Source organism: Emiliania huxleyi (assembly GCF_000372725.1).
Source record: "Emiliania huxleyi CCMP1516 chromosome Unknown EMIHUscaffold_13, whole genome shotgun sequence".
Lineage (NCBI taxonomy): Eukaryota > Haptophyta > Isochrysidales > Noelaerhabdaceae > Emiliania > Emiliania huxleyi.
In genome coordinates, this window is record NW_005201287.1 from 1,156,365 (window position 1) to 1,176,836 (window position 20,472).

Here is a 20,472-nt window from a genome sequence, read left to right on the forward strand (position 1 = left end):
GCGCTGCTGCGCAGAGGGAAGGCTGAGCGGGGGGAGGGGGGGGGGGGCGGTGCGAGGACCGCCGCCAACACGCGGCGGGGGCCGCCGGAGGAGCTCGACGGCGATCGCGTGCGCGGGCGAGGTCAAAAGTCGCGCCGCAGGAGTGTGCGTGACGACCACTTATCGCGGGGGAGCAGTTCCGGACGACACGAACCGTCTTGCGGAGCTGAAGGTGTGTGTGTGTGCGCGCGCGTCAAAACACATATGCGCGTGCGCTACACGCGAGCGAGTGCGAGAACATCAGACAAGAAAAGCTTCTTCAAAAGCTCTGCGTGCAGTGCAGCCCCGCCGCCCCCGCGCCGCCCGCGGTGCCCCCGCGAACTCACTCCGCCGCTTACGGGGTGTGGACCGTGAGTTGACCAGGGGTTGTGCGCTGGGCCCTCCTGCTCGGCTCCAGCGAGTAGACAAGTCTCAAGTGTTCGAGTGTCATCAACAGAGTAGCGAAGGATCTGACGTTCTGACCTCGGGGCCGATGTGACCAAGCGCTGGTAGCGTGGTTTAACCTCACACCCATGGTCTCACAGTGTGTGCCACAGCAGTCGCCGAGCTGTGTCGCTCACCATACAAGCCGCAGCCCCACAAGTGACTGGAAGCCGCCACCGACGAGCGCGTTGGAGTATTCACTCCGGACAAAGACGGGAACACAGTGGACGGTGCGGGGCGCGTGTGCCCGTCATAGTGGCGAGGCGCGGGACCGTCTGTGGCGAAGTGGGTCGCGTCCCCCGATTTCCTCAACTCACGGTCCACACCCTCTAGATCCTAGAACCTGTGGCTCTCTGGGCATAGCAGCCCATAACATGTTACCACCATCGTATGGGTGAGTTATGGGTGTTATGGGGCCGGCCCCACAACACCCATAAACACCCACAACATGTTATGGGCTGCTATGAGAGAGCCGTCCCGGGTCCACGGTGTTATGGCCCGACAGGCACGCCGAACTGAGCTCGCCGCTGGAATTTTCGCTTCGCGCGCTGCCGCGCGCGAGAGGCGGTTCGGCATCGATCGCCAAATATGTTCTCTTTTGCCCTCAAGTTAAATTCAGTAACATCCAAGTGCTCCAAGTGCTCCATCAACCTGCCTCCGGTAGGTCATGGTTGGCTGGTAGTAGCTACGCGGCGCGGGGCGGGCGCTCCAAAAGAAGATTTTTTTTGCGCAAACACCGGGATACGTACGCGCGGCGGGGCCCCTCCTTTGAAAAAATCCGTGGGACAGAAGGGTCAAATTCGGTTTTGGCCGAGTCATAACAGCTGTTATGAGGTTGTTATGCTGGCTGTCATAAATAACCAACCAGTGGGAGGTGTTATCCTATGTCTTATGAGTGCTGTGTATGAGGTGTTATGAGGCGTTATGAACAGCCTACAGCCATAACAGCGATGGAGGTGTTATGAGGTGTTATGAGGTGTTATGGGGTGTTATGAGCAGCCAGCCATAACAGCCATAACACCTGTTATCCCCTCCCACCCAACCTTACTTGTTTGTTTTTGTTGCTTGGGAGAGAGATTTTTAGCAATATCAAACAACTCTAACACTCACACGTAATTTGGGGCCTGGAGCCCTGTTCACGCGCGCGCGAGACGTGCAGACAGGGTTGCCAGGTGAGAGCGAATGGCGCGGTTCACGCCTCGCACAACAGAGAGAGAGATGCGCTCTGCATGGTGGGACATAAAAGAGAGCGAGTACTTGGTTGTGTTTGTGCTTGGGTGGGTGGGGTCAACTTGTAGACTCCTTTTCCGCCCTTCCGCGCGGCCGCCGCCCCGGCCGCGCCGGCCGCCAGCACGATGTGAAAGCTGTCACCACACCATGCACGAGCCCCCACCCTAAATGGGCGCGCGGTGGGGCATTCAAAGAAGTAGTAAACTCTCGCCGTCTTGAGGCCATTGAGCTCGCTGATGAAATCCTCCGCCGAGTTGATTGGGTGGAGCTCCTGCGCGAAGGCAGTTGCGCCATCCTTGATGTGTTCGAGCTCGTGGAGACCGAGATCGTCGAGCCAGCTCGCCATCGGGGACCGAAAAAGCAGATCCCAGAATAACAGATCGCGTGACGCGCAATGTTCTTTCTCTCTGTGATTTCGTGCTCGATACCCCCGGGAGATCCCAGAAAAAACAGAGCGCACCGCAGAAACCGACCGACCCCTGGGTTTTCGGCTATGCGAAACCGCAATGGGAAACCGGAGCAGAAACCCTATGGGAAACCGAGGTCTGGTATCTGCTTTGTGCACGAATGGTTTAACCTCACACCCATGGTCTCACAGTGTGCCGGCAGTCGCCGAGCAGTGTCGCTCACATACAAGCCGCAGCCCCACAAGAAGGCTATGCGTAAGCTCCAACCACAAAAGTCCCCGCCGGCCACCGCCGGAGGGGCCGCCGAGCGCGCCCCACCGGCGCGCGCTCACGAGGCGCTTGCACGCGCAACCCCGCCCGACGCCAATGCGTCCCCGCGCGCCGCGCCATGCGCCCACGGCACGCGCCCCCCGTCGGACGAGCCAGCCACAGACAAGGCCGGCAGGCTTCCGGTCACGAGCCCGCCCCTTCCGTCACCTCCGCCGCCCTCACCTCCTCCCCCCTCGCCGCCCCCCTCGCCGCCGCCTCCGTCGCCGCTGCCGCCGAGCCCTAGGTCATCTCGAGCTTGACGCCCGTGCCGGCGCTGGAGGCGGCGGCGAGCTGCCCGGGCGCGCGCGGAGCGGCCACCTCGAGCTTGATGCCCGTGCCGGCGCTGGAGCCGGCGCCGGGCTGCACGGGCGCGCGCGGAGCGGCCATCTCGAGCTTGACGCCCGTGCCGGCGCTGGAGCCGGCGCCGGGCTGCCCGGGCGCGCGCGGAGCGGCCACCTCGAGCTTGACTCCCGTGCCGGCGCTGGAGGCGGGAGTCGTGCGCGCATGCTGCCGCCGCGTTCGATCCACCGCCCGCCTCGCCGCCGCCTGGGCCAGCTCCTTCGCCGCCGCGCGCGCCTCGGCCAACTTCCCTGAAGGTCTGCGCTGCCGCTTCCCAGAGGGCTCGCCCTCCGCCGCCGCCCACTCCTCGAAGCCCGCCCGCTTGAGGACGTCCTTTGTCGCCGGGCCGCCGCTCTCCTCCGCCTCCGCCTCCGCCACCGCCCGCGCGTACGCCACCGCCGCCTCCACCGCCGTGGCGAAGCCGGTGCCGAGGCAGACAGCCAGGCCGTCCACCCTGCGCTGCGCCATGAAGCGGCCACCGCTGGTGTACACGCCCCTGTAGCCGGTGCTGCTGCTGCTGGAGAGGTGCAGCGGCAGCCCCTCCGCCTCTGTCGCCACCGCCGGAGGGGCGGGCGGGGCGTGCGGGGCGGGAGGGGCGGGAAGCTGGTGCCGGCCGACCGCCCGCGCGTACGCCACCGCCGCCTCCACCGCCGTGGCGAAGCCGGCGCCGACGTGGCGGATCCTTCCGTCCACCCTGTACTGCGCTTGGAAGCGGCCATCGCGGGGCCACACGCCCCTGTAGCCGGTGCTGCTGCTGCTCGAGAGGTGCAGCGGCAGCCCCTCCGCCTCTGTCGCCACCGCCGGAGGGGCGGGCGGGGCGGGCAGGGCGGGCGGGGCGGGGGGCTGGTGCCCGCCGACCCCACGCGCGTACGCCACCGCCGCCTCCACCGTCGTGGCCAAGGAGCCGATGGTGACCGGAAGCGGGAAGAAGCGGGCCAGCGTAGCAATAAAGAAATACGTGTGCCGTGTCAGGAGTCACGCTGTGTCCCTGATCGTCCTTACAAGATCCTGCTCGTGCAGGTGGGGACCCTGTCCTTCTCCCACCCCTCGTTTGGCGTGTCCGTTGTATTTATTTATTTATCACGCTCGACGCCGGCGCGCATGGTCCAGACGCTCGCCGACTTTGTTGGCAATCTCGGCAACATCGAGGAGGTGAACTGGGACTCGCGCCGCAGCCGCACACTTGTCAGATCAGCATCGGCGCCCATGCTATCGAGCACCGAATGCGAGTACCACGGGGACTCTCACTCGGACTGCCTCTCCATCTCCTCCCTCCTTGCTCGAAGCGTCGACTCGCACTCGGCGCCGCCAACTCGATCGCCCTCAGCCATCGAGCGCAGGCGCTCCCTTCGTCGCTTGCGAGCAGCCAAGCCCAAGGCAACGCCATATGCGGCGGAACTTTTACTCTCTCTCTCTCTCTCTATCTCTCTCTCTCTCGGTTTGTAGGGTGTGGCCACCTCGTGACCTCGAACCCCAAGCAGCCTGGGCATCGAGTGGGAGGGAGAAGAAGTGGAGGGTGAGGGTGCCCGGTTCATCCATTCCTCGGGCCCCGGTACTCTCATTACGTCATTACATGCACAAACTGATCACATCACAACGCGGCCAAAGGATATCCACCTCGAGAACCTCGAGACAAGGTAATCGAGTATCCGCGTCTTTTTTGGCACAAGTGCATCGCGCTCGTGGGTTTGCAGTTTGCAGCGGCATCCGAGCGATGGACGCGCCCTCCGAAGAGGTGACGGTCGGGTCCGCGGTCAAGGCCCGCTTCGGCGCGACCGAGCACGGGGCCGTCGGCACACGCTGGTTCGACGGAGTCGTGACGCGCGACAACGGTGACGGCAGTTTTGCGATCGAGTACGCCGACGGAGACGTTGAGGAGCGGGTGGAGCGCAAGTACATCAAGCCCTCGTGCGGTGGTGCCGACTCGTCCGCCGCTGCCGCCGCGGAGGCGGATCAGCCTGCGCGCCCAAAGTCAAGCTCCTCTCAGGGATCCGCCACCGGCGACTCGTCCGACGGCGCGGCGGCAGGGCAGGAGGGGCGGGGCCGGCGGATGCTCAAGCCCACGACGGTGATGGTGGGCGGGTTCGCCGTCAAGCGCCAGAACATGTACGACATGGAGGAGGGCGAGGGGTCCGTGTGGGACCGCGAGCTGGGCGAGGGAGCCTCCGACCCCGCGTTTGCCGCCCGGCAGCGGCCGGCGCAGCAGGCGGCGCCGGCGAAGAAGAAGGCGCCGCCGGCGAAGAAGCCGCGCGTGGCGAGCGCCGAGGAGGCGGTGCGGGCGAGGCGGCGGCAAGAGTTCAAGGCGGCGGAGGCGGCCGCGGTGAAGAAGCGTGTCGCCTACTTGGCGCCGCACGCAGAGGTGCTCAGCCTGTTTGGCTGCAAGCTGCCAAAGCAGGGCGGCGCGGAGGCGGTGCCGCTGGACGAGTCGCTCGGCCAGCCGAGCCAGGTCGGGCCGGTGGTGATGCGCGACTACCAGCTGCACGGGCTGCGCTGGCTGTCGATGTGCCACCACAACGGGCTCAACGGCAGCCTCGCAACAAGGCAGGGCGCGCCGCTGTCGACGCGCGCCCTTTTACACGCCGCCGTTGTGAACAGGCATCCTCGCCGACGAGATGGGGCTGGGCAAGACGCTGCAGACGATCGCCTTCCTCGCGCACCTCAAGTTCGACCTCGGCGTGGGCGGGCCCCACCTCGTCGTCGCGCCCCTCTCGGTGCTCTCCTCCTGGATGACCGAGCTCAAGCGCTTCTGCCCCGGCCTCGCGTCGGTCAAGCTGCACTCGTCCGACCCCGAGGAGCGGAAGCGGCTGATGGCGACCATCTCGGCCAACCCCGAGGCGTACGACGTCGTCGTCACCACCTTCGAGATGGCGAAGAGCCCGAACGTGCACACGCAGCTCGCGAGCCGCGCCTGGTGGCGCTACCTGATCGTCGACGAGGGGCACGCTCTCAAGAACGACGCCTCGCAGGTCTCGCAGGCGCTCCGCTCCTTCCACGCGGCGCACAAGCTGCTGCTCACCGGCACGCCCCTCCAAAACAACCTGCACGAGCTCTGGGCGCTGCTCCACTTCCTGTACGAGCAAGAGTTCCCCACGTCGACCGCCTTTGACTCTGCCTTCAACCTCAACGGCAAGGTGGGGAGCGTCGACAACGAGCGGCTCGCGGCGGCGTCGCGGCTGCTGCAGCCGCTCATGCTGCGCCGCACCAAGGGCGAGGTGGAGAAGAAGTTGCCGCCCAAGCTCGAGACGACGATCCACTGCCCGCTCTCCGAGATGCAGCTCTTCTGGTACAAGCGGCTGCTGCTGCGCGAGTCGGCGCCGCCGCGCGGCCGCTCGGGCCGGACACCTGCGGCGGATCCCAACCCGCGACCTCGGGGCCCTCCCCGTAGGCGCTGCTGCGCGACCTCGAGTCGGAGCACGCGGAGCACGCCGCCGGCACGGGCACCGACTGGAAGAAGCTCTCCAGCCTACTGATGCAGCTGCGCAAGTGCTGCAACCACCCTTTCCTCTTCCCGAACGTCGAGCCGTCTGGCGACGAGGCCTACTCCACGCAGCTGGTCGACGGGTCGGGCAAGTTCCAGATCCTGCAGCGGCTGCTCGCCAAGCTCTTCGCCGCCGGCCACCGCGTCGTCCTCTTCTCGCAGTTCACCTCGACGCTCGACCTGCTCGAGGACTTTCTGACGCACGAGGGCTACAAGTACGGCCGGCTCGACGGCTCGACCAACCGCGTGCAGCGGACCGTGGACATCAACGCCTTCAACATGCCCGGCTCGTCGCGCTTCGTCTTCCTCATGTCGACCCGCGCGGGCGGCCTCGGCATCAACTGCCAGACCGCCGACACGTGCATCCTCTTCGACAGCGACTGGAACCCGCAGGTCGACCTGCAGGCGATGGCGCGCGTGCACCGCATCGGCCAGACAAAGACGGTCCTCCTCTACCGGCTCGTCTCGCCGGGTGTGAATAGCGTCTCTTCACACCTGCTGCTGTGAACAGGTCCACCTCTACCGGCTCGTCTCGCCGGGCACCGTCGAGGAGCGGATCGTGCAGCGGGCCGAGAAGAAGCTCTACCTCGACCAGATGGTCAACCGCGGCTCCTCGTCGCAGGCCGAGGCGATGGAGCAGGTCTCGACCTCGGAGATGCTCTCGATGCTCAAGTTCGGCGCGCAGTGCTGCTTCGCGTCCTCCGAGCCGCCCACCGACGACCAGCTGGACGCGATCATCGACCGCTCGCGCAAGGAGGGGGACCGCCTCGGCGGCGCCATGACGGGCGTGCAGCGGTCGGCCGACTCGTTCGACGCTTCTGCGAGCGAGCTCAACCTGCGCCAGCTGGGCGGGGTCACGTACGGGCAGGGGTCGGAGCACGCGGGGCCGGCGGCGGTGCGCGACCTCGAGGCCGTCCTCGGCTCGGCGAACGGCGGCTCGGGCGACATCAACGCCGAGTGGGAGGCGCTGCAGGCGGGCAAGAAGCGCGAGAAGAAGGGGCGGTTCGAGACGCAGTGGGTCAAGGGGGTGGGCGAGGTCGCCGTTCTGCGAGAGAACAACTACACGATGGGCGAGGAGATGCCGAACCAGGCGGCGGGCCGCGGCCGGCCGAGCGCCTTCAACCGGCCGACCGGGCGGCAGGTCGCGGGGCGCGATTTCCTGCACGAGGAGCGCTGCCTCGTCTGCTGGAAGGGGCCCCTGGGCGGCGGCAAGCGGGCAAAGGTGTGCAAGGAGGCAAAGGGCGGCAAGGAGGCGAGCTCCTCGAAGGACGCGGGCGGCGGCTCGCAGCGCAAGCTCGGCCTCCACGGCGAGCTCCGCGGGTGCGACTTGTGCCCCGCCGCCTTCCACCTGCGCTGCATAGGCATGGCGGAGGAGGACGCGACGGCGTGGGGCATCTGGGCTTGCCCGCACCACTCGTGCTCCACGTGTGGGCGCAAGGCGGCCGCGGCGGGCGGCCTCCTCTTCCGCTGCGCCGTCTGCCCGCAGGCCTTCTGCGAGGACCACCTGCCGGCCGAGGCGCTCATCATGGGCGAGAACGAGCGCTTCCAGGCCCTCGGCGCGGCGCACCCGAAGCAGGGCTGCTATCTCCTGTGCAAGACGGCGTGCGTGAAAAAGTCGGACAAGCTCGGCTTTGGCTGCGGCGAGGCGTCGGCCTCGGCGGCCGCGATTCTTGGCGCGACGGGCGTCGACACCACCTCCTCCAGCGGCGGCAAGCGCAAGGCGGCGGCGCAGCCAGCCTACAAGCGCGACGAGCGGACGGCGTGGGAGAAGCTGCAGCCCGGCGCCACGAAGGCGCTCGCCTACCTGCTGCGCCAGCCCGCCGCCAAGCTGGGCGCCACGGCGACGGCCGGCTTCCGGGCGCGCGCGCAGGACGCAAACAACCTGACCACGGTGGAGCTGCTGCACGACCTCCTCTTCGACTCGGAGCTCACGGCGGGCGCCAAGAGCAAGGCGGACCGCCTCGCCGGCCTCGCGCCCCTCGTCGAGCGGCTCGCCTCGTGGGGCGGCGCGGACCGCGAGAAGGGGCAGGCGGAGGCGCGCGACGAGGCGGCGGAGACCTACATGCGCCTCGTCACCACGCTCGAGGGGCTGCGCACCTACCAGCTCCAGGCTCTCGCGGCGCTGATCGGAGCGCAGCGCCTCTCCTCCCAAAAGGGGGGCGAGGGGGCCCTGCCCTCCCTCCGCCTCACGCCGGTGGGCGTGGGGCTGCAGCCGAAGTTCCTCGCCTCGGTCATGGCCCTCTTCCTCTCCACGCCGCACGAGTACGCCCTCATCCTCGACCAGCGCGCCGGCGCGTCGGACAAGTCGTCCACGGAGCTGCGCGCCTCGGGCGACCCGGGCTTCCTCGTCAACACCATCGGCTCGGCGCCCCTCTACTCGCGCGGCAAGAAGATGGTTGTCCGCGGGGGGCAGCTCGTCCAGCCCAAGCCCCCGCCGCTCCCGTCGCAGCCGCAGTACCGGCCCATCGTGCAGCCCAAGCCGCCGGCCGCGTCGAGCTCCTCCGCCGCCGACCAGGTCGACGCCCAGCTCGCCCGGGCTCGCGCGGCAGCCCTCGGCGGCGCGGCGGCGCCGGTCTCGCAGACGGAGGTGGAGCGGATGGCCGTCGGCCTCCCTCCCGGCTGGAGCGTCAAAGTCTCCAAGTCGACGGGCAAGGCGTACTACGTCTCGCCGTCGAATCAGGCGACGTGGAGCCGGCCCCTGCCGGAGCAGTCGCCGGAGGCGCCGGCGGCGCCGGCGGCGGCAGTAGCGCCGGCGGCAGCGGCGGCGCCGCCGCCGGCAGCGCCAGCGGCTGGAGCGCCCACAGCGTGAGGCGCGTATGGCGAGGAGTGGGCCAATGTGGTTCGCGAACCTGGAGGCCGGAGGCAGCAGGCGCAGAGGGCCGCCGCGCGATGCGGTGATCCCACCCGCGCAGTACTCGAAACGCAGCGCGTGTGCGCGCGCGTGTTGCGTTGTGTATGGGGGCGCACGACGCGGGTCGAGATCCCGGGGGGTCATGGATGGGGGAGGGGGAGAGGGGGGGGGGGGAGGAGGTTGGCTCCACGGTACCGTACCGACCGGAGCGATCGCGCAAAAAAGTGTATTTGAGGGGACGCTATACTAACGGGGTGTGGAGGGTGATACTGAGTTGACCAGCGGGGTCGTTTTTTTTTTGTGCGGGGGCCCCGAGCGTTTTTGATCTCTGGGTGCGAGTGCGAGTGGGGGGCCGAGGTGCATGGTGCATGACGACATCATGACCCCAGTGTGCAGCACCCCAGCAGCGCACGTGTGAGCGTCCCCGTGACGCGTGAGGTCGTCTGTGGTCTGAGGTGAGCGAGACGGCCTCGGCGGTGGCGGGCGTGGGGGGCCTAGAACGTAGAACCAAGTGAGTCCTCTGGGGGGAGGCGGGGGGCCTAGGGGGTACCCGTGCGGGGGGGAGATGGGGTCCCCCAGCCCGCCGCACGGAGGCGCCGATTTTTTTTGCGCGATTTTTCACTTGTTCATGGGAATTCGCGGTACTTGCGGCCATGCTATCACGCCTTGCGACAGCCTGTCGGCGCTGCTGACCGTGCCCTGCTGCACAATTGACCGCCTGCATAGCTCACGGCCTTAGTATCCAGCATTCAGTGACGACCTGATCGTACGGCCAGTAGGAAGGTGTCCTTCCAGCTGCGTGCACGCTTGGCGCAATGCCCGTCACAAACTGCCTCGGATTGGCTGCTGGCACTCTCGAGGCTATGCCTACACAGCCTCGCGCGCATGCGCAGTCAAGAGGGACCACGCACCTTCTCAGGACAGCACCGGCGCCTCTCTTGTGGACCGGCAAACTTGGTGGTCTAGTGTCACCAATGTGGGACCAATGCGGCATCGCGCCATCGACAGCTCTGAACTGCGCCTCACCACTGACCGGGAAGGCCGCCAAGTGGGCCAGCACCGGTCGCACATTGTGGCAGCAGTCACCAGTGCGTGTCTGATAGCTAGAGCAGCAGCATCAGGGTCGCAGGGTCGGATCGTGTCAAGCCTCTCGCCCGGCCGGCCGCGTGCAGACGTCGGCCTGTCTGCTGTTTGGAGTGATCTGTCGGCGGTCAGTACGACCGATCAGGTCGGAGTTTTCGGATGGTTGGAGGGTCTATCTGTATGTACTCCTCGAGATCTCTCCAAATCTGCCCTCTGTTAGACCGGGTTAGATCGGGAAGTTGGTGCTAGTAGAGACTAGTAGAGCCGGGGCCCCGTTTCCGCACTGCGGCGCGGCGCACGCGACGGTGCCTCCGGGGGCCCCCGCCTCCCCCCAGAGAGTGAGTCCGGACCGCTAGAGCCTAGTGTAGACCTAGAGTGTGAACCTAGGCTCCCGTTGGGTTACCTGTGTGCGTGCCAGAGCCCCCAGACTAACCAAAGAATTTAACAAAACAAAACTCTCTTACAGCAGACAGGCTCGATACAGGTGCGGACTGGCGCGTGCTAGCACTATCACAGGCAAACCACCGGAGCCGCCTAAAAGCGAGCCGACTCCGGTAAGCACGGCAAAATGCACTTAGCTCCGTGCACAATGCCGCCAAAGAAAGAAAGAAACAGAGAACCCCCCAGTCCCCCACAAGCGGGTGCACTTGCATTGGAGAGCACTTTATAGAGTGCAGTTGGAGCCTCACAACTCACATCTAACACATCCGATATGCGGCAGCGCATTTTCATTTTTCTTCCCAGTAGTGCCAGTGCGCGACCCGTGCCCAGTGTTGTCGTGTTCTTAGGGGACCCCTAGGGTTCTGAGGGCCGGATTTTTTTAAAGACCTTTTAAGAAATGAGGAGGTTTGGGGGCTCAAATTGTCATTTAAGCGATTGCAGGCACGGGGGGTCCCTCTTTTAAGACCGTTTAAGAAAATCGGCCTCATCCGCATGCGTCGCCGGGTTCCGCGCCGTTTTCTCCAATACTGCCGTTATTAGGCACAAACCCGCCTCTGAGCTCTGTGCTCTGAAGACACATCTGTAAGTCTGGTGCACTGGCAGGAGCCATACTCGCGTAGGGGACGCGTGCTAGCTGACTGGGCGCCATCGACAGCAGCAGCGCCGCACCGGCACCGGCGCTTGCACCACTCACACCAGAGAACCCCCAGTCGCTGCTGCCGGCGCGTGCGCCCCACGTTTTTGGCTCTAGCAGGCACGGACCCGGTGCCGGGAAGCAGGGACTCGCGATTGTGGCCGCTGCCTCCGCAGCAGGACCAGCAGTGGCAGCATCCGTTCGGTCGCTGCAACCGCGACAGCTTCGCGGCGCCAGAAAAAGAATTCACAGCCAAGCAAAGAAGACCGCAAAACCTCCGTCGCAACCACGTGGCGCCCGACGCCAACGATGGCACCGCTGCTGAACGATCTTCCGCGCGACAATCTCGTCCTCATCGCCGCAGCGATGCGCGAACTCGTGCGCGAGCACCAGGATGGCTGGGTCCGCAAGGCGGACGACCGCCGCATCTTCGACATTTGTGAGCCTGGGTTCGCCTTCATGCGCATGAGCATGACGTGCAAGCTTTGGTCGACGCTTATTCACGACGCGTGGTCGGCGAAGCCAAATCTGATCAACGCGTTTGCTCTCAAGAAGATCAGCGCCGAGATGCAATTATCCAGCGGCGTCTTTGACGAGGCCAACGACGAAGCGTCGGGTGAGGATTCGGACGAGGACAGCCCGTCCTGGCGCCGCGCCGAATGCGCGCTGCTCGTGGGCTTCTCCACAAGCTACACGGCCCTGCGCGAGTCGCTCTGCACCGGACGCCGCTTCTGGTATGGTGGCGCCGATGGGGAAGTGTCCAACCTCATGTCCGACGATCCGCCGATGCCGGAGGATGGGCGTACTTTCGGTTTGACGGAGATTCCCAACGTCGACGCCATCCGCGACGGCAGCGCGTGGGTCAAGTACAGGATGCCCGAGCGCGTGTCCGAGATCTCGCGACTCCTCAAGGCGCGCGGCGGCCTCCTCGACCTGAAATGCTTCTGCACTGGCGGCATGAGCTCCGCGGGCGAGACGGTTGTCGTGGGCTACAAGATTGGCGACGTGCACTGGCGCCATGCGCGCGCGCTGCTCGGCGACCTCGAAGACCTTGAAGGAGCCGTCGGCGATTCTGACTTTAGCGATGACGACATGTTCGGCCACCGCGAGGGTCCGTTCGCGCACGAGTGCTTCTTTCCCCTCGACGACGAGCACGAAGAGTTCCTCGCACCCTTCGCGCCGGTGCACAAGGCGTGCTTCGTCGAGGCGCTCGAGCCGCTCTTCGGCGAGCTGCTCGCCGACTTCTGGGAGGAGGCCAAGCCGCAGTACGGTACGCTGCACAAGAAGGCGCGCATGCGCAAGCCGCAGTTCTTCCTGGGCGGCCAAGCGGGAGACCAGTCCAGCCTCAAGTACCAGCTTGCGATGGCGGAGAAGGAGAAGAAGGAGCGACTCGCGGCGGCGACGTCGCCGCCGTCCAAGGATGAGGACGAGTGAACGAAATGCTGAATCCTCAATCCATACTGAATACCACTTTCACAGAGACATACAGCTTAGTGTCGCTGAACACATTCGTCCGATTCGAGGTCTCTGAGTACTAGACGAACGGAAAAGGTCCCTGTACGAACGAAAAATGTGTCGTTTTCTAGCCGCGGCCATGGTTACAGACAGCACTGTGAAAGTAAAGTCAGCCCGCCGCATTCTGTGGTTCGGAAGCTCCGTAGAGCGCCCCAAAACACACTGCGCAGGCAGACGCGACCCGCAATGCACAGCCTCCGTCTGGGCGCCACAATTGCGGCGCGGCGCTGCATGTCCTCCCGGACGAGCGTCGGTTTCGGTGCTGCTCCGTGGGGAGATCTGACGAACTCGTCTCGAGCTGTGCGAGTCGGGGACACGATTCACATCTCGGGCGCGAACTCTGCCTCGCCGAACTGTGCTCGCCTTGCAGCATGACCCACAGCGTGTGAATCGCAGGCACAGTGGCGCAGGGCGAGACGGCCGCTGAGCAGGTGCATGGCTGCTTCGAGCTCATTGGCCAGTCGATCAAGGACGCCGGTGGGCGCGGGCTAGAGGACGTCGTGATAACCCGCATGATCGCCGCCAATGTGGTGGGCGACTTGGACGAGCTGGCGAAGGCGCACCATCAGGTGCATGCGCACCGCGCCCTGCGCTCACGCCGTCACGGCGAGCGCATCACCTGCGGCGGCACGCTGGTGCGGGACTGGATCAAGGTTGAGATCGAAGCCACGGGCATCGTACGTAGGGAGCTAGTCCCCCCGGGTGCTCCGAGACCGCGGGATGGGGTAGGGGGGGAGGGGTACTAAACGCTCGCAGCACGCAGCCACCACGCGTGCTCCCAGTGCGCGCGCTCCAGACGGTGTAGAATTTTCTTTGAGGGATTTTCGATGATTCAGCCAACGAACGTCAGAGCCTCTCACAGAGCCGGGGACGCCCGGTCCCGCGCGTTTTGCTTTTGCGTAAAATAAGAGATATGGGTTGGCTCGTCGTTGGCCGGTATCTTCTTCTCAAAAATGAAAAAAAGTCTGTGAGTCCGACACCCTCGTCCCTCGGAGCATTAAGTACTGCTCGTGCAGGTGAGGACCCTGCGCTGGCAGACCGGCGTCGACGGCATCGCTCAGGCTCGAGCAAAGCCCGCTTGGCTGATGTTCGAAGGCGGCGGCGGAGGCGCTCCGGCAGCGGCACGCGTGGGGGGCGTCGAGGCTACCACGACCACGACTCGGTTGCTATTGTTTTGATACAGGCGGATGTAATTTTCTTAATTGGACACGGGGAGGCACTTGCGCAAGCGGCAAGGGTTAGTAGCAAGGGAGTCTAGGCGAGCATCATGCTCAATGGATGGTCTCCACACGGAGGCTACCTTCCCCGGCCTAGGGATGTCTGATACAACACTGTGCACATTACCAATCGTAGTTGTAATGGTTCCAGGTACGGCTTTCATGCTCTTTCATGTCTGTAACCCGCTGATCTTCCCTCTTTCGTACGAGTAGCCTGCGTCCCTGCAGTCAGCGGGCCTCCATCCCGCAGCCCTCGCATCCCTGCACGTGAAGCCTGCTACGCGTGCTTCCGATAACGCAAATCCACGTTCGCACATCTGAAGAAATGTGTAGCCCGCCGCTTTTGCATCTTGGCACGTCCAGCCCCACAGCTTGACTGTTGCGCAAGAGTTTTAGCCCAGCTGGTTGGCCCGCCACTGCTTGCCCTCGCGCTTGCCCGTTTTCGCGAATTCCTCCTGGGCCTCAAGCTCCGCTAGGCGATTCGCTCTGGCCTGCACTGGTGTTAAAGAAGGCGGAACCAGGGAGCTCTGTCGAAGCGCCTCTATCTCCTCCCGCATGCGCTGGCCCGACGTCTCAAGCTGCACCACCTGAGCTCTGAAAGCCGGCACAGCCCGGTGCAATTCCTCAAGTTCTTGCACCCGTGCCTGCAGCGTCGTAACCTGGCTTTGCAACACCTGCACCGTCTGAGCTGCAGCTGCAAGCTTCCCTTCAGTTGTGTGATTAAGCGCAGCAATGCGGCCGACGACGCGTGTGGCTTCGGCGGTAGCGGCACTCACAGCCTGCTGCGTCACCGCACCCTGCGCGGCAATCTGGCGCTTGACCTCATCGGTGCGTGTTAGTGCGTGACCGACGAGTGCACTCTGAAAAGAAAACGACGCGGCGTTTTCTTTCTTGCGATGTCCACCCCGCCGCGCCGCCGCTCGCGCCGCCTCGCTGCCGCCGCCGCCGCGCCCTCGCCAAGCGCGCCGCCGTCCATCCGCCTCCTCAACCTCCCCACGGAGCTCCTCGTGCGCGCCCTCTCTCGCTGCGACCCCGCAGACATCGCTCGCGTCGCGGCCGTCTCGCTGCTCTTCCACGCCTCGCTTGCGCTGGAGGGCATCCGGTTGTGGGCGCGAGAGCGCGGCTACGAGCTTCCGGCGCAGCCCGAGGGCGAGAGCTGCGCCGTGCGGTGGCTGTGCTTCGCTGCGCTGCTGCGCGAGTCCAACCCGGCGGCGAGGGCGGCGGCAGGCCAGTACCACAGCCTCTTCATCGACGGCGGGGGGCGGCTCTCGTCGTGCGGCTCAGCGCCGTCCTTCGACAGACCAGGACTGCTCGGGCACGGCGAGGGAGTGACGCGGCTCAACACGCCGACCCGCCTCCCCTCTCCGCTGGGCGGCGAGCGCGTCGTGAGCGTGTCGGCTGGAGAGGACCACAATCTCGCCCTCACCGCCGACGGAGCCGTCTGGAGCTGGGGCTTGGGGGGGCAAGGCCAGCTGGGCCACGGCGACCAGCAGGACCAGCTGCTGCCAAAAAAGATCGAGGCTTTGGCTTGCCACAGCGTCGTCGCTGTGTTGGCTGGGGCTGGAGGGGCTCACAGCCTCGCCCTCACCGGCGGCGGCAGTGTCTGGAGCTGGGGCTGGGGATACTTTGGCCAGTTGGGCCACGGCGACCATCAGAACCAGTTGCAGCCGAGTAAGATCGAGGCCTTGGCTGGCCAGCGCGTCGTCGCTGTGTCGGCTGGATACAGCCACAGCATCGCCCTCACCGACGGCGGCAGTGTCTGGAGCTGGGGCTTTGGAGGCCAAGGCCGGCTGGGCCACGGCGACGAGCAGAACCAGCTGCTGCCGAAGAAGATTGAGGCCTTTGCTGGCCGGCGCATCGTCGCTGTGTCGGCTGGGCCTATCCACAACCTCGCCCTCGCCGCCGACGGCGCCGTCTGGAGCTGGGGCAGTGGACGCGAGGGCAAGCTGGGCCACGGCGACGTGCAACGCCAGCTGCTGCCGAAGAAAATCGAGGCGTTGGCAGGGCGGCGCGTCGCCGCTGTGTCGGCTGGAGTATGGCACAATCTCGCCATCACTGCCGACGGCGCCCTCTGGAGCTGGGGCAGTGGAGGCTTTGGCATGCTGGGCCACGGCAACGAGCAGCACCAGCTGCTGCCCAAGAAGGTTGAGGCGTTGGCTGGCCAGCGCACCGTCGCTGTGTCGGCTGGAGAGGACCACAGCATCGCCCGCACCGCCGACGGCGCCGTCTTTACCTGGGGCGTGGGTGAACGCGGCTGCCTAGGCCATGGAGAGGACCTGTCGAACCAGCTGCTGCCCAAGAAGATCGAGGCATGCGCGCCGGGGCAGTGATGAGGGGCGCCCGGGACCCCGAGCCCTCGCACGCCAGTTAGCGTTCGGCTGCTCGAATTCTTTATTCTGTGGAGAGCTTTGCCCGCAGCTTTGCCCGCAGGACGGCACAAGTTTTCTTTTCTCCTGTTTGTGTTAGTGCCCGTGCGCGCCAGTCCCGTGCCCAGTGCCGTGCGAGGGAGCTTTGTACCTTTGTTGGGGCACTTGGACGGTGCAGTCAGCAACCGCACATCGCCGCAGGGCCGGGGGGCTAAGAAGCACACAAGAAAGAGGCCAGTCCCGTGCCCAGCCAGTGCTGTGCGGAGTCGCTTGCGGCTTGGCGGCTCCCGTGCGCCGTGGTCTGTACCTGAATAGATAGTGCCAGTGCGCGCCATTCCCGTGACAGTGTTGTGAGAGACCTAAGAGAGGGATGGGATGACGGCACCCCGCCATCTCAAAAATGGGAATAAATTCTTGCAGTGTTGGGTGACGCGAATGCCCCGTCCCAGTGGCGCGCGCGCCGCGATGAGCAGGCCGGCACTGGTCTGGGCGGACGGCTCCTACGCGGCGGATGAGTACTCGGAGGAGGGCGAGGTGAGCGAGGTTGAGATGTACGACGAGAGTGAGGTTGTGGATCTGGTGCGCGAGCGGGCGAACGCCGGAGCAAACTCTGTCGGCGACGAGGCCCTCGCCCGCGCCCTGGCCTCTCAGCGCAGCGAGCGGACGTGCGTGGCTCAGCGCCGCGCAGCGCACGGCTCCGACTCGGACGATGACACCGTCGGTGATACGGCTGCTGCTCGCGGCGGCGACGGGAGTGCTTGCGGGAGCGGGAGCGGCTCTGCTGGCGCGGGCGCGGCCGGGAAGCGGCCGCTGGCTGCACCTCGATCCGGCAGACCGCTCGGCCGAGCATCCGCCGAGAGCGGCGCGCGACCGTCCAAGCAGAGCCGACTCGACGCCACGCCGCGGCACGACGGCGGCGGCTCGAGTCGGGACGGGGAGAGCAGCGCGCGGCCAGCGGAAGCCTCTGCGGAGGCGGAGGGGCGGGAGGCGGGAGACGGGTCGGCGCCGAGAACGTGGGCGGAGGCGGAGGCGGGCGCGAACGAGAGCGGGGACGAGGGCGAGGGCGAGGAGGCGGAGGGTGCGCACGTCCCCGGCCTGACGGTTCCACGCCGGCTGTGGCGGCGCATGTTCGAGCACCAGCGGATGTGTCTGCAGTGGCTGTGGGAGCTGCACCAGCAGGAGGTGGGAGGCATCCTCGGCGACGAGATGGGGCTCGGCAAGACGCTGCAGGTCATCGCCCTCCTCGCCAGCCTGCAGGCCTCGGGCCGCGCCGGCCCCGCGCTCGTCGTCTGCCCCGCGACCGTGCTGCTGCAGTGGCGGCGCGAGATCGAGCGGTTTGCGCCAGAGATCTCGCCGGTCGAGGTGCTACACCACTCGCAGGGCGGCGCCGACCCGGGCAACCGGCTCGCGCTGCTGCGATCCGTCTGCTCCCCTCGCGGCGGGCGGCCGGAGGGCGCCTGCTCCGTCTGCGTGACGTCGTACGAGATGGTCCGCTCGCACGCGTCCCAGCTGCTGCGGCAGCCGTGGCAGTACGTGGTGAGGCGGCGAGCGGCGCGCGACGCGAGGCCTCGGCGCCCGCGCCCACCCGCCCCCTCCTTGCGCCAGGTGCTCGACGAAGGGCACAAGATCCGCAACCCGCACGCAGAGATCACGCAGGTGTGCAAGCAGTTCAACACGGCGCACCGGCTGATCCTCTCGGGCGCGCCCATCCAGAACAAGCTCACCGAGCTGTGGTCCCTATTCGACTTTGTCTTCCCCGGCAAGCTCGGCACGCTGCCCACCTTTGAGGAGCACTTTGCCCTCCCCATCGCGATGGGCACTTACGCAAACGCCTCCGAGTTCAAGGCGCGAGAGAGTGGCCGAGAGTGGCCGAGAGTGGCCGGCATGTCCAGGACATGCACACGCACAACATGTACATGTACATGTCACATGTCTTTGGCATGCCGCGTAGGTTGAGACGGCCGCGCGCTGCTCGATGGTGCTGCGCGACCTGCTGCGCCCGTACCTGCTGCGCCGGATGAAGGCGGACGTGTCGGTCGCGCTGCCGGACAAGTCGGAGAAGGTTCTCTTTTGCCGGCTGACGCAGACGCAGCGCGACGCGTACGAGGCGTACCTCGCGACGGACCACGTCGAGGCCGTCCTCTCCGGCCGCGCGCACGCGTTCGCCGCGCTCACCTCCCTCCTCAAGGTTTGCAACCACCCGCACTTGCTCAATTGGGACGCGCAGGACCGGCAGGCGGCGGCGGCGGCGGAGCAGGGCGTGAGCGGCGCGCCGCGTTACGGCGACTGGCGCCTCTCTGGCAAGATGCGGGTGCTGCATCAGGTGCTGCGAACGTGGCACAAGGGCGGCGACCGCGTGCTGCTCTTTTGCCAGACGCGCCAGATGCTCGACATCGTCCAGTCGTACGTCGACCAGCAGGGGTACGCGCACTCGCGCCTCGACGGAAACACGTCGGTCGCGCAGCGGCTCAAGCTCATCGACACCTTCAACCAGGACGACTCCATCTTCCTCTTCTTGCTCACCACCCGCGCCGGCGGCCTGGGCATCAACCTGACGGGCGCAAACCGCGTCGTGCTCGTCGACCCGGACTGGAACCCCGCGAACGACCTGCAGGCGCGGGAGCGAGCCTGGCGCGTCGGCCAGACGCGCGCGGTGGCGGTCTTCCGGCTGGTGACTGGCGGGACGCTCGAGGAGAAGGTGTACCAGCGGCAGGTCTTCAAGCAGGTGCTCTCCAACCGCGTCCTCACCGAGGGGGCGCAGAAGAACAAGACTCTCCGACGCTCCGACCTGCGCGATCTCCTCGCGCCGCCCTCGGAGGACGCCAGCGCCGACGACGACGCGGCGGCGGCGGCGGCGCGCACCGCGGCCGCCGCCGCGGCGGGCGGCGACAGCGGCGGGGGCGGTGGGGCGCAGGCGGCGAGCGGGGACAACGCGGCCGGCGGCAGCAGCGCGGCAGGCGGGCGCGTCGCAAAGCTCGAGGAGACGGGCCTGCTCGAGAAGCTGCTTCGGGGCGACATGCTGTCTGGGACGCTCGACCACGAGAGAGAGGTGGGGTCGGGCAAAGGCCGCGACGCGAGCATGCCGTCGAAAGAGGCTCGCCAGGTGGCCGAGCGGGCCGCCGCGGCGCTGCGCCGCTCCACCGACGATTGCGCCAGCCGGCCTTCGATGCGGCTGCCCACCTGGACCGGCCGCAACGACGGCGCGGGCGCGCCCCACCGCTTTGGTCAGGCCCTCTCGCGCAAGATCGCCGCCAGCGCCGCGTCGGCGTCGGGGGGGAGCGCCGGAGGCTCCTTCTTTGCTGCGGGGCAGGGCGCGGCGGCGGCAATTGGGTCGTCGGCGTTGCTGCAGCGCGTGCGAGAACGGCAGGGGCGCACCGGCGACGACGCGGGCGAGTCGGCGGGCGGGAGCAGCAGCGGCGGCGGTGGCGGCGGCGGTGGCGGTGGCGGTGGCGGCGGTGGCGGTGGCGGTGGCGGCGGCGGCGGGGCCACGTCGGCTGCAGAGAACATCGCCGCCAGTCTGCTGCAGGAGCTCTGCTCCTTTTTCCGCTCGCACGGCGGGCGCGTGTCGTCCGAGCAGCTCGTCGCGCGCTTTCGCGCGTGCCCTGAGCCGCACTTGTTTAAGCAGCTTCTCAAGCAGGTTGCGAAGCAGCAGCGGAAGGTATGGATCCTCGACGCGAGCCTCGCGGAGGGCTAGCCTCGCGGATTTATTGTGTGATGGATGCGGGCCGAGTGGATGCAGGGAGCTAGGGGCGTGGAGCGAGCGGACTCTCTGTCCGTGTCGTGGAGAGAGAGAGAGTACTTCGTGCGGTGAGCGAGCCTTGTGTGAGGGGTCGACAGAGGAGTGCGCGCCGGGCGCCGGCGGCGGCGACGCGTGTTGCCACGCGTCGGCTGTGTTTTTACATATAGATTATAGTGCGGGCTGTGCTGCGCGGCTCCCCGCGCCCTCTTGGTACTTGGAGCACTCGTTGGGAGTGCACAGTCATTCAGCCTCACATCCAGGGCCGGGGAGCTAAGAAGCGCACCCAGCGAGCCAGGTGATCGGGATCGGGTCTTACACCGCACGGGGGCGAGATCCTACCATGGATCCTACGCGCTACATGCAACATGGGCCCTTGGCCCCTTGCGCCTTGGGGTCCTTTA

At 66.5% G+C, this 20,472-nt stretch overlaps 4 protein-coding genes across 4 annotated transcripts in view; 2 read left to right on the forward strand and 2 right to left on the reverse strand.

The window, feature by feature from the left end:
* Positions 1–2,648: 2,648 nt before the first annotated feature.
* Positions 2,649–4,134, reverse strand: EMIHUDRAFT_98343 (hypothetical protein; the record flags this gene model as incomplete). Its single annotated transcript, XM_005789328.1, has 2 exons — positions 2,649–3,535; positions 4,047–4,134. The coding sequence occupies 2 exons, from the start codon at positions 4,132–4,134 to the stop codon at positions 2,649–2,651; spliced, it is 975 nt and encodes a 324-aa protein (XP_005789385.1).
* A 327-nt stretch (positions 4,135–4,461) lies between these two features.
* EMIHUDRAFT_201303 (hypothetical protein) lies at positions 4,462–9,326 on the forward strand (the record flags this gene model as incomplete). The annotated part of the gene is made up of 8 exons (XM_005789329.1): positions 4,462–4,922; positions 5,115–5,202; positions 5,360–5,959; positions 6,133–6,669; positions 6,737–7,261; positions 7,367–8,740; positions 8,813–8,910; positions 9,302–9,326. 8 exons carry the CDS (start codon positions 4,462–4,464, stop codon positions 9,324–9,326), a joined length of 3,708 nt encoding a protein of 1,235 aa, XP_005789386.1.
* An 8,131-nt stretch (positions 9,327–17,457) lies between these two features.
* EMIHUDRAFT_201306 (hypothetical protein) lies at positions 17,458–20,026 on the forward strand (the record flags this gene model as incomplete). The annotated part of the gene is made up of 6 exons (XM_005789330.1): positions 17,458–17,562; positions 17,647–17,868; positions 17,938–18,207; positions 18,284–19,057; positions 19,313–19,684; positions 19,859–20,026. 6 exons carry the CDS (start codon positions 17,458–17,460, stop codon positions 20,024–20,026), a joined length of 1,911 nt encoding a protein of 636 aa, XP_005789387.1.
* A 399-nt stretch (positions 20,027–20,425) lies between these two features.
* The window catches only part of EMIHUDRAFT_201307 (hypothetical protein), a gene marked incomplete at both ends in the record, with an annotated part of 1,122 nt that continues 1,075 nt past the window's right edge, over positions 20,426–20,472 (reverse strand). Inside the window, one exon of the mRNA XM_005789331.1 lies at positions 20,426–20,472. This exon is cut by the window's right edge and continues 27 nt beyond it. Within this exon, the coding sequence (XP_005789388.1) occupies positions 20,426–20,472 (47 nt within the window).